The sequence below is a fragment of the Sardina pilchardus genome, chromosome 11, assembly GCF_963854185.1.
Source record: "Sardina pilchardus chromosome 11, fSarPil1.1, whole genome shotgun sequence".
NCBI lineage: Eukaryota > Metazoa > Chordata > Actinopteri > Clupeiformes > Clupeidae > Sardina > Sardina pilchardus.
The window spans coordinates 17,277,029-17,292,028 of record NC_085004.1 but is presented as its reverse complement, the minus strand read 5'-3'; the positions used below and the strand labels follow the sequence as shown (position 1 = coordinate 17,292,028).

Genomic DNA, 15,000 nt, shown 5'->3' with positions numbered 1-15,000 from the left:
GAAATGTACAGGGGTGAGTTTTCTATTCTGTTTGGGACTGGTTAAAATTGGCTCTTGAAACCGCCTTGGACGCCATCGGCGTTCAGTTTTCATTGAAATGTACATTAACTCAACAACCCGGACGGTGTCGAAAATATAATATAGGCATCTTGTTACATTTTCTTTTAACCGCGCCAACTTGCTCTCGCGCAAGTTAAGAAAAGTGTGTATTACGTCGCCACCTACAGGTGTGCTTTTATTTATTTAAATAGTCTATTCCTTTATAAACGTATATGAGACATTTAGTGCGTACAATAAGCAGCAGAGCAAATGTTGCATTCCACTACTAACAAGCCATGCTACATTCACCAAAATGACTACTTCATTCTATAAGCCGCTCATCTTAGCAGACTCAAATGGAGTCGAGCCTTCTAAGAGGTGGATTTGACCGCGGTCACGTTTGTACTCCGTTCCCTTAACGTTCCATGTGGTAACTTGACCGCAAGATCTGGGCGCGTGGTGCTGAAGGGACAGCTCCGCGCTGTTGCCACTTTCGGCACCGGGGCACTGGTACCAGTCTCATTAACCTAGTAGCCTAAGCTTACGGATTTGAATATGCGGAATGCATAGCGTTCAGAGTAATGGCAGTTTCCTTATTCTTAACGCCATGAATCGGGAGGGAGACAGGTGAAAGTAAATGTGGTAAGGGTTACAAGTTCACTGCGTTTATTTTGGTTAATATTCACCGGCTGCGATTGTTGCTCTGTCGTTCCATTTACAAACGCACCTTTGCCGTGCAGCAGTCCTGTCATTTTAGGCGACGCTGAAGCTGTGAAGCTCTGATTGGAACAAAGCATGTTTTGACATTACGATGAATTGGTTTCGCCTTTACTAAAATCAGACACATAGCTAAGAACGCAAATGCTCAATTGTGCTTTGGAGCCATATCAACCAAACTTATTGCGCAGGCAAACAGATAACCAGTTGTATTTCTGTGTTTTACACTACAGTTATTCAGAATCCTTCATTCCCAAACCGTCCTTCATAGGGCGCAAATGTGATGGTACGAATTTGAATGTGGGTGTATTAACCCAGGCTTCATCACCAAATATTACCAAAGTCCACGTGTGCCCTGGCTGTTTTACATATTTTATTAATAGGCCTAGGCTAGCCTATTATTTCGTGCAAAACAGCCCTCCTGTTGTTCAAGCGCTTTTTCCACTGAATTCAGCGTTTAGAAATGTATACTTTCCACGATGCATCGCCTTTTGTTTTTAAAACGACAAAACAATGCTGAACATTTACTTTGCAAAAACCGACATGAATTATGTAGGCGGCTGAAAGTAATTAGTCTAATGCAAATGTATAATTCACGAACCATCTCATGGAAGACCACCCATGGGGGTTTTTGCCATGCAATCAGTGTTAAGCACCCCAGGGCAATCTTTAAGTAGGCTATTTGCGCGTCTGCATTGGAAATGTTGATCTGAATAGATTTTGCATACTGCAACTGCATAAAGATTTCCGCTTGTCATCAACTATCACAAATACAAGCTCCGTGTGACCCTGTGTCCCTTATCCCCAAATGATAGACACGAGCATCCGTTGTATGGCCAGCGTTTCCATTATAGTGGTATATGGCACTGTCATTAGTAGAGCAGAGGTGACAAATTGATCTCTTCGAAATTTTCTTGACTATATCATCGACTGTGTGGCTGTTTTTCCACCCTCTGGAGCTTCAGTGTACAGAGGATCTATCGAAAGCTGCCATGGTCCAGGCAGTGCGCTTTCACTGCCGATTTATTACCGCTTTAATGGCCAGTTCCTTTTAGTGTATTCTCAGGGCAGCAGTATCGGCGACTGCGTAGGGCAGTCCTCAGGGGAATCCCTCGTTGCTACTCTGACCCGTTGTTTGCTTGTCCTCATACGACTCCTTGGTGGTGTCATTTTTAAGACAGGACCGTGGGTCTACACCCCATGCTGTCTAAATTTGCCCTCAGTTTCTTTTGTTTTGTTTTAGCCGACTACTCTTCGTGTGTGTTTCATTATGCAGTCTGTCAGCGCCACTCGCAGTCCGCCTGTTAAGACAGATATGAACACTAAAGCCCACTACCTCCTTACGCAGCCACGCCAGCGTCGGCTTATCGGGCGTAGACAGCTCTGGGAACGGAGTTGCGGAAGGTGGCTGCCGGCAAGCTTTCTTCTTCGGTAGGGAAAACACAAGATGCTGCCCTATTTGTTGTATCACTGTCACTACAGTTAAGAGCAGCATTATGTAGAATTCGTGTTCTTACACACAGGTCTATGGAGAGTGCTGTACACTAAATCCTCCCCGCACAGCAACATGTGCAGGTCCTGCTGTAGTGGTACTGTATTTCCAGGTGCTCATTGGACTCAGGTGACCCCTTGAAACACTGCATTTGAAGACTGTTCATCAAGTAGCATAATATTGTAGTAATAGTGTGCAAAGGCAACGTTCTAAAACATTAAAGCAATATAATAATAGCCTACAAATGATATCAACCCCTTTCATTATCTGCTGGGTATCCCTTATTTCTAAACGCGAAGGGTTCCAGACGGGACTTAGAAAGGTGATGAAAAAGGTCACTTCACCAGCATTTTCACCAAAGTTGTGCAAAGACAGAGACGCCACTCTCCCTTAAGCTATAGCCTACATTTAAAACTACATTGTGCTGCTTTGAATGAAACAAGTACAAAATGGGGGGAAAAACGGCTATACTCATCAATCGGATACGCAAAATATAGCCATGGCATTTACCACCTTGGAGGATGAAAGAGCATTCATTCCGGCAGGACACTTGTTACGGTAGAGGAATACTTGCCAAAGGGAGGATCTAGATGCCTAGTTTCGGAGCTCCTTGACGTCTACGGAATGCATGGGGCCTGAAAATTGAATTGATGCACCGGGGTTCTCAAAATGTCATCATTTTTGTGTTGTTTTTCGAGGGACATAAATCACGGTTGGCTGTAGACGCTGAAACATCACGCAGAGAGGTTGTGTTTACAGCCCCTTGTTTTTTGGGTGGAGGAGAGAGAGATAGCGGGGAAATAATTCACATTAAGCCTAGACTAGCGTTACAATTGATCTGTTGTGCCGGCCGGCATGGCCAAAGCCGTCCGCCGTGCGCTACTCTCTACGTGATGCGATTATTTCAGAGCGATTGATGTCATTACAACGGTATCCTCAGTGGCCGCTGGCGGAGGGCCGAGACGCTATCAGGGTGCTCGACTATGATCAGCAGTCTCCCACGGTATCGACGCTGCATCTGGCTGAATAGCCTACGCATAATGAATATGCCTATATGTGCCATTCTGAGGTGTACAACTCCATTTAGACATGCGTTTGGAGCAGACTGAATTGGTCTAATACTCAGTTACAGTAGACAGACCATGTCATGAGTGTATTGCAAATACACAAAGTTATGTCATTACATTTGATATAGCCTAATGTTGTCCTTCTCTCATCAAAAACTTAAGATCTGACTTCCTAGGGATCTAGTAACAGAGTTCACTCTAAACTCTGCTTGCATACCTCTCTTCCAGCCTGGATCTTCCTTATTCTTATAGAAGAGGGATTTGGACTGGCGCAAAGATCTCAAGGTGAGCTCATCCATTTCTCTGTCACTGGGCTATAGAACTACAGTATTGGTGTAGAGTCCATATCCATAACAATAACAGATCTGTTGAGTGGGTTTGAGAGGCATATACTCCTTAAACGAGCTGCTTCTATTATGCATTATCACACGTGGGGACTGTCCTAATCATGACTCATGAATCATGAATATCTAGCTCTACTATGACAAATGTGTCTCATTACCCTTTTGCATGTATGCATTGTGCTCTGTTTTGGGCCCATTATTCATGTTCCCTGGCACGCGGCCCTCCTCTTTTCTCCTCCAGAGACACACCACAACGATGGTGACCCGCTCCCCAACACAGAGCAGTGCGGCTTGTGGACGCGCAACATCAACGGTGGCCTCTTCACGTCTCCGAACTACCCTGAGACATACCCGCCGAACAAGGAATGCGTCTACATCCTGGAGGGTAAGGATGATGACGGTCCTCGTCGTGAAAACGACGGTTCAAACTTGATATTTTCACCCTGCACCATAGTGAGCAATTATCCTGCACACATACAGTAGTCATTCACGTCGGTTAGTTAATAGCGAGTAGTGGCGCAGTGTTGTCAGAGGCACATGGAAGATTACAGGAGTGAACAGGTGTTGTGATCGTCTCCGTCATGTTCCTGTCGCTTATGTATTCTTCAGACGTCACTGATGTGCTGCTTGAGCAGACGCAGCAAATTACAGATGTACTGTATTTAATCATACATCTCCTGTTCGTGACAGATGCACACATCATTTTCCTCCTCCTCCTCCTCCTCCTCCTCCTCACGCATTAGAGAGGAGAGAGATAGCCCACAGGCATATCGTTGCATGCCACAAACAGATGAAGTGGAATGAATTCACCATAGGGGGCGAGGTAGCGGAGCCGAGGAAAACATGCCCATTTTATTGTAGCTGCCATTTTCCATTCACCGGATGGATGTCATTTAGCAGATGCCTTATTTTCCCTCTGATCTTAGCTATTTACAACACAGCAGTTCCAGGAAAGAGGATCCTGGGGAGTCAACAGCAGGGCATTTTAGACTATGGGGCGACACATCCACCACAATCTGGGCCAAACTGCCATTCTCAGTGGGAGGAATCGATTGTCTGGAAGCTGACTTCTGGCCATAATTGTTGTTGACTGGCTGCATTTGTTTTTTTAAGATAACTCTTACAGTAAGCACCTTTTATGCAAAGGGCTTGCCATGCATTTATTTTCCTGATAAGCCAAACAAGCCATAAGAGCGATTAGGCACTAAAGATGTCTCTGCACTTTGCAAAAAAAAGAAGCAGGGAAAGACAAGTCACTAAGCTGAACGGCAACCAAAGTCAGTAGCTCTGGGCACCCTGTACTGAGAGAGCACAGCAAGCACATGTTGCCTCTCTTTGGCAGAGACCGATGTGCGTTTACAGGCCACAGGCATGAGGTGTCTGTCCTCTAGGGACTCGTTTTATGCAAACTTGAAGAGGCCGTTTAATGAGCCATTATCCCCTCTCAGCGCTGTGTTATGTTGATGGTGGGGTTGTGTCTCGTCGCTGATCCATAAGTCCACTGGAGTCTGATAATGATCTCCAAGTCTCTGGGGTGAGGCGTGCTCGATACTCATCAGACATGTGGGAGATGCAGCACTGGGGGAGATGAAGGGCTACTGTTGTGATGGGGAATTACTCCGTACATGCCCCAAATAGGGGAGAATTTGTATAATATACTCCAGAGTGTGTGTGTGTGTGTGTGTGTGTGTGTGTGTGTGTGTGTGTGGTGATAAATGCTCTCTTATATCCCAAAGATGTCGCTGCAATCCGAAACACAAAGTGAAAGCAGATTTCTACTAAGTAATGTTAACTGATTACAAATAGATAGTGCAAAATAAGTGACTGCATAAACATTCAAACCCTTCAAGTCCACATTGGGTAGATGCGCCTTTGGCTGTAATTAAACCATTAAACTATGGAGTCTGCACGGATAGGTCTCAATTAGGTTTGCACATCTGGATACTGCAGTTTTACTCAATTCTTTTTTGCAAAACTGCTCAAGCTCTGCTAAGTTGGAAGGGGATCGGGTTTGAACAGCCCTTTTTCAGTCCAACCACAGAATTTCTATAGGACTGAAGTCAGGGCTTAGACTCGGCCACTCCAGAACATTCACCTTGTTATCTTTAAACCATTTCTGTGTAATTTTCGCGGTAGGCTTTGGCTCATTGTCTTGCTGGAGAGTAAATCTTCTCCCAAGTCATAGTTCTCTTGCAGACAGAATCAGATTGTCCCCCAGAATTCATTTTACTTTCACCCTCCACGGCCTACTGTCGAGAAGCATGATGCTACCACCGCCATGCTTCAAGTTAGGGATGGTGCATTTTTAGTGTCCGCCAAAAATAGCATCTTTGTCTGATGGCCAAAAAGCTCAATTTTGGTATCATCAGACCTATAAACCTTCTTCCATTTCACCTTGGAGTCTCCCACATGTTTTTGGAAGAACTCCAGTAGGGATTCAATAAGAGCTTTGCCTCTGACCCATAGAGCTTTGATTGGGTGAAGAACTCAGGCACAAGGTGCTGCATGCATAGTGTCTCCCCTCTCAGCTGCTGAAGCCTTTTAACTTCCTCAGAGTTGTCATGGGTGCACTTGTGGCCTCCCTCACCGTTATTCTTTTTGAACTGTCACTCACTCAGGTGACAGCCTACTCTAGGCAGATCTGCACATTTGCTGTTCCCTACAATCCTTAATGACAATCCAGGGGATGTTCAGGGACTTGACTTGTGTACCCATCTCCTTTGTATCCACCTTTTCTTTGAGTTGTCTGGATTGTTCTTTTGTCCTCATGGTGGAATTATAGCCAGGAATATTGATTGACCAGTGACTGGACTTTCCAGATGCCAGGTGTCAGTATATTACTATACTATACACCAGCAGTTTGCAAACTTTATTTGAAGGGGTCTACATAAGGGTGACATGTAACCATCATAAGAATGACATGACACATGGAATGCACATTAATGACACATTATTGATGTTTATGACTGTTGTCATAATGTGTCATTCGGTTTTTGTATTGATTTTGACAGGTGTATTTGACGTTGGCAGGTTTTTGACATTCCAAAAACCGAATGACACATTATGACAGTCAAATAATGATAATTGGCCTAATAAGGCTTTATACAAGGAAGTGACTCCATCTGCCTCAGAATACAAGTGATGGGATTTGGTTTCACTTTGGTTGATGTTGTGTGATAGGCGAGAGTCTGTAGTCGCCTGGCTGCCCTAATTATTGTTACATCTGTTGTTCTGTTTGTTGTGTAGTTTGCTTACCTACATACAAATGTTTATTGCGCTGCTGTGCCTTGCATCGTACACTTCACGCCACTGAGACTCATTGACATACTGGGCCATACTGTAGTTTGAATGTGCAACATGCAGTTTGACAAGCCGTGCGAAGCAGCTGTCTGTCTCAGATAGCTTGTGGTGAGAATAGGCAGGGATTGCTATATTTGCTTGTGGTTTGGTGTCCATTTGGACACCAAACAGACCATACTGTAAATGTGTCGAGTAATCAGTAAGTGTGGCGATGAATTCATCCTTTGTCAGCTAATTACAATGATTCAATATGCAATGATGCAATATGCTTGGAAAGAAGGACCTTCCACATCTGTGCATGGACACACCTCAGCCTTGAACTGAAGCACCGAAACATGCATTTAGAATCTTACTCATGTTGTCAAATCAGCTGAATGTTTTTCCTAAGATGTCAATGGATCTAGTCATGCACGGTGGACTTTGTGTAATGAGGGCCACACTTCTATCAGTGAAGTTAGAGCCCATTATGTGATTTTCATCATTATGCGATAATTTGCTGTTGTTTTGTTTTATTGATTTGTTGGTACAAGATGAGGAGCGTTAGACCCAGTGATGGCAGTCCCAGTGCACAGTGACTTCCATGTTTTGCTCTGTGTTTTAGGATGTGGAATTAATCTCAACAGCATGTCTCTGGTCCACTGCGCCATGTCCAGCACTGTGGCATCGCCTGCTTGAGCTTGCTTGAACAGAGAGAGTATGTCATACTGTAGGCAATGTGTGTGTGTGTGTGTGTGTGTGTGTGTGTGTGTGTGTGTGTGTGTGTGTGTGTGTGTGTGTGTGTGTGTGTGTGTGTGCGTGCCTGTGCATATTCATACACACATGAATACACACTTGCAGTGCACACACACACACACACACACACACACACACACACACACACACGGATATGCACGCACACACAAACACATGAATGCACACATGCAACACACACACAAAAACACACAATCTGCACACACACACGAATAAACAAGCATGCACACACACACACACACACACACACACACACACAGAGGAGCGGGCACGTGCCTGTCCTAAGTGTCCTCACATTATTCCCCTGCTGGACTGGGCTAATTTGACCCTCATCCACAGGTCAGCGTCAGTGCTCACATGGGTGTCCCTTATGTGTTGTGACACATGGAAGATCATGTTCATTATTTCCATTGCCTAGCTTCTGCTCCGCTCCAGACCAGGGCTGTGCTTGTTATGGTCGGGCTTGCTCATAGTTCAAATGAGCCGGCGGCTGTTGGAGCCTCTCAGAGAGGGGCTAGCTCATCCCCACGGGGCTCTGAAGGATGTGCCTGTGTAGAATAGAATTCCCTCAGTGGGAGAAGGAGTGGGGACTTAAGAGGTATTTTGTGTGTGTGTGTGTGTGGGTAGGTGGTTGTGCGCATGCGTGCATATGTGCTTGTGTATATGTGTTTGTGTGTGTGTGTGTGTGTATGTGTGTGTGTGTGTGTGTGTGTGTGTGTGTGTGTGTGTGTGTGTGTGTGTGTGTGTGTGTGTGTGTGTGTGTCTCTGTGTGTGTGTGTGTGTGAGAGTGTGTGTGTGTGCGTGTGTGTGTGTGTGTGTGTGTGTGTGTGTGTGTGTGTGTGTGTGTGTCTGTGTGTCTGTGTGTCTGTGTGTGTCTGTGTTTGTTTTGGCTGGACTGTTTCCCCCGTGGCTAAGCGAATGCTCCACATGTTGGTGATGGACTTTGTCTGTATTGTTTTAAGTAGAGTGGCAATATGAGTGCTCAGTCCAGCTGTGCCAACAAATAATTCTCAATACTTTTTTTTCTCTATTCGTATCCCATTCCATATCCTTTATTTTTTATTTAGCATCTTGGTTGATATCTACCTCTTAGCCTTCTCTTCACTCTTCACTGTGTGTTGTAAAGGACCTGCTATCATGTTATCATGTTACAGTATGACATCTGTATCAGAATAAAGATCCTACTGTATGTATTTAATTTGATACTCTGTTTCTCTCTGTCTCTCTGCTGAATTGTGGTTTGTAGGGCTTTTTTTGAGGCCGTACCACTTGGCGATGGTGTTAGTTTGCAGTATGTAAATAACCAATATTGTGCCCTCTCTATTTTCCCTCTCTCTCTCTCTCAGCGCTCCCTCGCCAGAGAATCCAGCTGACCTTCGACAAGACCTACTACATCGAGCCCTCGTTTGAATGCCGCTTCGACCACATCGAGGTCCGGGACGGCCCTTTCGGCTTCTCCCCTCTCATCGACCGCTTCTGCGGCCCCAAGAGCCCAGGCATAGTCACCTCTACCGGACGCTTCATGTGGATCAAGTTCACCAGTGACGAGGAACTCGAAGGCCTGGGGTTCCGCGTCAAATACACCTTCATCGCAGGTGAGCTAATGAAGTAGCCCCACGACTACACACACTCTCTCATGCTAGAAGGGGGGGGGGGGGGGGGGTTTGTTTATGCTGTTTTATCTTATAAATTGTCAATACCAGCTTATATAAAACACATTCACTTAAGTATTCCCTCTATCAGGTAGACCAACGACGTAATACATTCAGTGTGTACTTCAGCTGATGTGAACGAGAAACCCAAACCCACACCAGATACATCTTTGTATATGCTGTTTATGCTGTTTTATCTTATAAATTGTCAATACCAGCTTATATAAAACACATCCACTTAAGTATTCCCTCTATCAGGTAGACCAAAGACGTAATACATTCAATGCGTACTTCAGCTGATGTGAACGAGAAACCCAAACCCACACCAGATACATCTTTGATGTATGTTTCATGCTTTGATGCGTCTGATTTTAAAGTTGTTTAGACATGTAATATTGAATCCACCTTCATCAAAATATATGCGTTTGATTCAGCACAAGTGAATGTGGGGTCTCCTAAGCAGTTATTTAACTTTGTCAAGTTTTCAAAACCCATCTCTCTCATTAGGTTTTTTTTTCTTTGAAACTGGATCTTGTAAAATTGCTAATCTGAACCCACAGAATGACACTGGTCACTTTATGCTGTCCTAGATGAGTGGACCATACAAAACAGACCACACTCAGCAATCGCCTTAGAACAGACCACACTCAGAGGGACGCTTAGAACAGTCCACACTCAGCAATAGCCTTAGAACAGACCACACTCTGAGGAGCGTTTAGAACAGACCACACTCAGCAATAGCCTTAGAACAGACAACACTCTGAGGAACGTTTAGAATAGACCACACTCAGCAATAGCCTTAGAACAGACAACACTCTGAGGAACGTTTAGAACAGACCATACTCAGCAATAGCCTTAGAACAGACCACACTGAGGAACATTTAGAACAGGTCACGCTCAGATGAACTGTCAGGGCAGACCACACTCAGAGGAACTTTTTGAACTTTTTGAAGGTCACACTCAGATGTTAGATGAAGAGCCCATAGGGATTTCATGTAACATCTAATTTGTTTTGGAATTAGATGAATTACCAGTGGGCAACACTGGAGGCTAGCTTGTAGGCCGCACAAATAGCACATTCTGTGTGAATGTATACTGCATGAGAGTGGCTTCGTTGGAGCAACAGACATTAATGTAGAAGTATTCAGATCCCTAAATAATGTACGCTATGGGGTTACTGATGTAAATGCTTGTCTGAATTTGATTTTGTAAAATAAATGATTGAATCGTCCAATATATTCAAGCAAAAGAGGGAAAAACCCTTTGATGTCTAAATTAACATTTTTTGATGTGGTAACTTATGACAGATGGAAGAAATCTGTCTTGATGTATCCACCATGTTACTTTTCACAGTGAAGGCTGTTAAATTAAATTGTACCTCACTATAACCAAGCTCTGTCGCCGAAGTGGCATTGTTTTTTTTTTCTGTATATATCGTCTCTGCTTAGAAAGGTCGCCTGGCGCTAATCGCTAAACGAGACCTGGCAGATCAAACAGACGATCTTCGGCGTGAATCTGCCGCCTTATCCAACGCTCCTTTAATGGGATTTTATCGCCTGTCTCGCTGGCGCTCCCCCCGGCCCCCGCCTCGTGTGGATTGTGACTAATGCTCCGCCTGAATTATCATTGCAGACCCAGATTTCCATTTGCACGTGGGCGGACTGCTGAATCCCATCCCAGGTGAACCTTCTCAATATTTTACCGCCCTGTCCGCTCGCATTTGCAGAGTCCTCTGTTCTCTACGGGTGACTTGCGTCTATCTTTCACACACTCCCCTCATCTATCTCTCTCTCTCTCCCTCTCTCTCTCTCTCTCTCTCTCTCTCTCTCTCTCTCTTTCTCTGCTCTGGCTTGGGCTATCTGCCATCCCTTTTATCTGTGTCTCTCCATCATTTTTCCAGTGTATTATTTTTTTTTAAGTCTCTACCTCGTTTCATGTTCATATATCTTGCCATCTCCAGAGCCTTTTTCGCTTTACTTTTGTTGCCTTGTTTAGTGGCCACTATTGACCTTTCGTTCCGTCTTAGTCACCGACCTGTTGTTTTCATACACATACTGTATGTATTCTCCCTTTACTACCACACACACATAAACGTACAAGTATGTCTATGTATTTTATAAAAATGTGTGCTTCTGAATCTTTCTTTCTCATAAACTCTCACTCCCTCCCTCGCGCCTGCTTTTCCAGATTGCCAGTTTGAGGTCGGGGGCTCTGACGGAGTGGTGCGTTCCAGCCAGGTGGACGAGGATAAGATTAAAACGGACGAGGATCTGGATTGCATCTGGACCATCCGCGCCGCGCCCCAGTCGAAGGTGAGACTGCTGTCTGCTCCCGCCGCCTCACCTGCGGGCATGTCCAGCCTCAGATGACCCGTCCAGCAGCAGGGGTGTCATGCGGGCCAGTCCTCTCAAAGAGCTGTGTTTTGGAGACACCTTTAAGAGCTGACAGCATCCACAGGCCTCTGGCTATACAGCCCTCCTTATTCACTTCCTCTCTCTCTCTATCTCTCTCTCTCTCTTTATCTCTTTCTATCCTTTCCTTCCCCATTTGCCACAGTTCTGTTTGACTGTGTTTGATATCTATCACACTCTCTCTCTCTCTCTCTCTCTCTCTCTCTCTCTCTCTCATCATTTTGTCTTTCACACTCTCTCTGTCCTACCCCCTCTTGATCTTTTTTTGTCAGCCCATTTCCTCTCTTTGCCCTCTCTCTCTCCAGCTCTTTCTTCCTTTCTCTCTTTTCATCCCCCTCTTTTTCTCCATCACTCCATCTCTCCCATGCCCCCTCTCTCAGATTGACACACCTTAATGCGTACACACTTACTAACTCTGTGTGTGTGTGTGTGTGTGTGTGTGTGTGTGAGTGTGCGTTTGTGTGTGTGTGTGTGTGTGTGTGTGTGTGTGTGTGTGTGTGTGTGTGTGTGTGTGTGTGTGTGTGTGTGTGTACTGAGGAAACTTTGAGGCTGAAATTAGCTGTGGCCGGCGCGGTGCGGTGCAACAGCAGCAGGTATTAGGGCAGTGAAGCAGAGACGGCCGACCCGCTGAACAGCCGAATCAGCACAAGTCGGGAGGGTAGTGGGCCCAGCGAGCCATACTCTGTTGGCTAAGGGATTACACACACACACACACACACACACACGCGCGCGCTGTCACACACACGGCCTGCTGCGGCAGCCCTATACACGCCGCATGTCACCCACTCTTCAGAATTCAGCATGTTCCCTGGCGCGTGGCTTAAAATAGCCCCCCTTGAGAGGTGCAGCTTTTATTTTTAGAAAAGAGAGAAATGTGGTGTTGTTAGCGACAGCAGAATTAAACAGGTACAGCGAGAAAACCTGCAGCTGAACTTGTGTTTGTGGCTCGCATAGGGGACTGAGTGCACTGCAGTGGGAACCCTATTGCATTGCAAATTCCATTTCCATAGCCTATTTATTTTACACCTGCAATATGCCTAAGCCATGAATCTGTCTTGTCATAATCTGTAGATACTCAGTGTTATGCCGCAACAATGGCTCTAGGGGTTGCACTAGGATTTACAGTGGCACTGTAGATGAAAGATGCTTAATACCAGGTTCCTATACTGCCTCTGGGAAGGATTGGCTAATCTGTATGTTCTTTTTCTAGTTACTCTTTCAAAGTTCTGAAAAAAAAGACTGATTAAGAGTCTGATTAAAACCTACTTAATAGGGCACTCTGTAAATGAGGTTTCCTCCAGAAATCTGCAACAGTAATATGATGTTCTATTCACAGTAAATGGCTAATTTGCCGAGACAGGAAATGTAAATGGCCCCGCGCTGTCTTCCATCTTCCAGATTTATCTGCGCTTCCTGGAGTACCAGATGGAGCACTCCAACGAGTGCAAGAAGAACTTTGTGGCGGTGTACGACGGCAGCAGCGCCATCGAGAACCTCAAGGCCAAGTTCTGCAGCACGGTGGCCAACGACGTGATGCTGGGCACCGGCGTGGGCGTGGTGCGCATGTGGGCCGACCGCAACAGCCGCCTCAGCCGCTTCCGCATGCTCTTCACCTCCTTCGTCGACCGTGAGTGGCACCTCAAAGCTTCTGACTTCCTCTCCCTTTCTCTCTCTCTCCCTCTCTGTGTCCCTCTCTCTTTCCCTTTCTCCCTATCTCCCTTTCCCTTTCTCCCTTCCTCTCTCTCTCCCTCTATCCCTTTCCCTTTCTCCCTCTCTCCCTCCCTCTCTTTCTCTCTCTCTCTTCCCCCTCTCTCCATCTCTCTCTCTTCCTCAGTCCCTTCTCTCCTCTCTACACTACATGCTTATCCTCATGTACTTGTTAGTAAGTCTCCAGTGAAGTTCTGCCCTTCTCCTCTGTCTTCTCTTCTCCTCATCTGTTCTCTCTTCTCTCCCTCCCCTCATCTTCCTCTCCATCCACGTTCCCTCCATTTCCTTGCTCTCCTCCAGCAATATCTTTCTCTATCCCCTGCTCTTGCTAGAGCTCCTCGTGTCCCTCTTGATCACCTTGTTCAGCCGTGGGGCGGCAGTGGCTCAGTAGGCAGAGGAGTGGTCCAGCAACTGCAGGGTTGCTGGTTCGAGCCCAACTCCTCCTGAGCCTGTCGAAGTGTCCTTGAGCAAGACACATAACCCCAGTGCTCCCGATGAGCAGGTTGTCGGTCTCTACCATCAGTATGTGTGAGTGTGTGAATGGGTGAATGTGATGGAATGGATTGGTCCGCACACTGAGTAGGCTCCAAAAATACACTTTATTTAGTATAAAAAGGCCTGAAGAAGATCCCACTGCGGGTCGAAACGTTGCCTTTTTATACTAAATAAAGTGTATTTTTGGAGCCTACTCAGTGTGCGGACCAATCCATTCCATTATCTATATTTTTGTCCGGCACCTGGATTATTTCTGTGGATGTGCGCACCCCAACCAAACGGAATGGGTGAATGTGAGGCATGACAATGTAAAGCGCTGTGGGTGCTGGCTATATAAATGCAGTCCATCCTCACTCCATCATTCTCCTTGGCCTCTGTCTCTTCTCCAGCGTAAGCTGCACTCCTATGGTGACCTCCCCCTTTTCACTACTGGCCTTTTTATTAGCCTGTGGCTGACATAGATTAAAAGCACAATTAAAGTTGAACTCCATACTGTGTGTGTGTGTGTGTGTGTGTGTGTGTGTGTGTGTGTGTGTGTATGTGTGAGATGCATGAGCTGCTGATGGGATTTGTAGCCGTGGAGGTTGTTTGTTGATGCTATCTACAAACAGCCCCGCTGACAGTCCAAATCAAGAGGCAAACTCAGTTCAAAAGAGTGCTAGCCCTGTAGTGCAATATCCATGCAGAGAAATATCTTGAGATCCCTACAGCTGTACAATGACACTTTTCAATGACTTATCACCTCACCCATCTCATCTCATGGAATTATTGCTATCGTTATGCCAGTGCACTGGTGTAGGCTTTGGAACGGGGACAACTGTACCAGGAAAGATTGGCACATTGGTATGCTGGCAGGGTCCCTGATACCAGGAGGGATGCCCTCCCTGGCATCCCAGCTGGCCAGGAGTGAGTGTCCACACTAGTAGGCTTATTAAGGACTCATTGGTGTTTCATCTCGTAATGTGCGGTAGGCGAGCTCAGCGGGCCTCGTTGCACCTATTAGCACAAAATTGATTGCTGAAGTGA

At 45.8% G+C, this 15,000-nt stretch overlaps 1 protein-coding gene across 1 annotated transcript in view; it reads left to right on the top strand.

The window, feature by feature from the left end:
* The window catches only part of LOC134095556 (neuropilin and tolloid-like protein 2), a 22,249-nt gene that overhangs the window by 466 nt on the left and 6,783 nt on the right, over positions 1 to 15,000 (top strand). Inside the window, exons 1-7 of the mRNA XM_062549169.1 lie at positions 1 to 13; positions 3,544 to 3,600; positions 3,901 to 4,044; positions 9,056 to 9,304; positions 10,994 to 11,041; positions 11,549 to 11,673; positions 13,171 to 13,399. The exon at positions 1 to 13 is cut by the window's left edge and continues 466 nt beyond it. Of these exons, the coding sequence (XP_062405153.1) occupies positions 4 to 13; positions 3,544 to 3,600; positions 3,901 to 4,044; positions 9,056 to 9,304; positions 10,994 to 11,041; positions 11,549 to 11,673; positions 13,171 to 13,399 (862 nt within the window). The 5' untranslated portion in view covers positions 1 to 3. The remainder of the gene's footprint in view (positions 14 to 3,543; positions 3,601 to 3,900; positions 4,045 to 9,055; positions 9,305 to 10,993; positions 11,042 to 11,548; positions 11,674 to 13,170; positions 13,400 to 15,000) is intronic.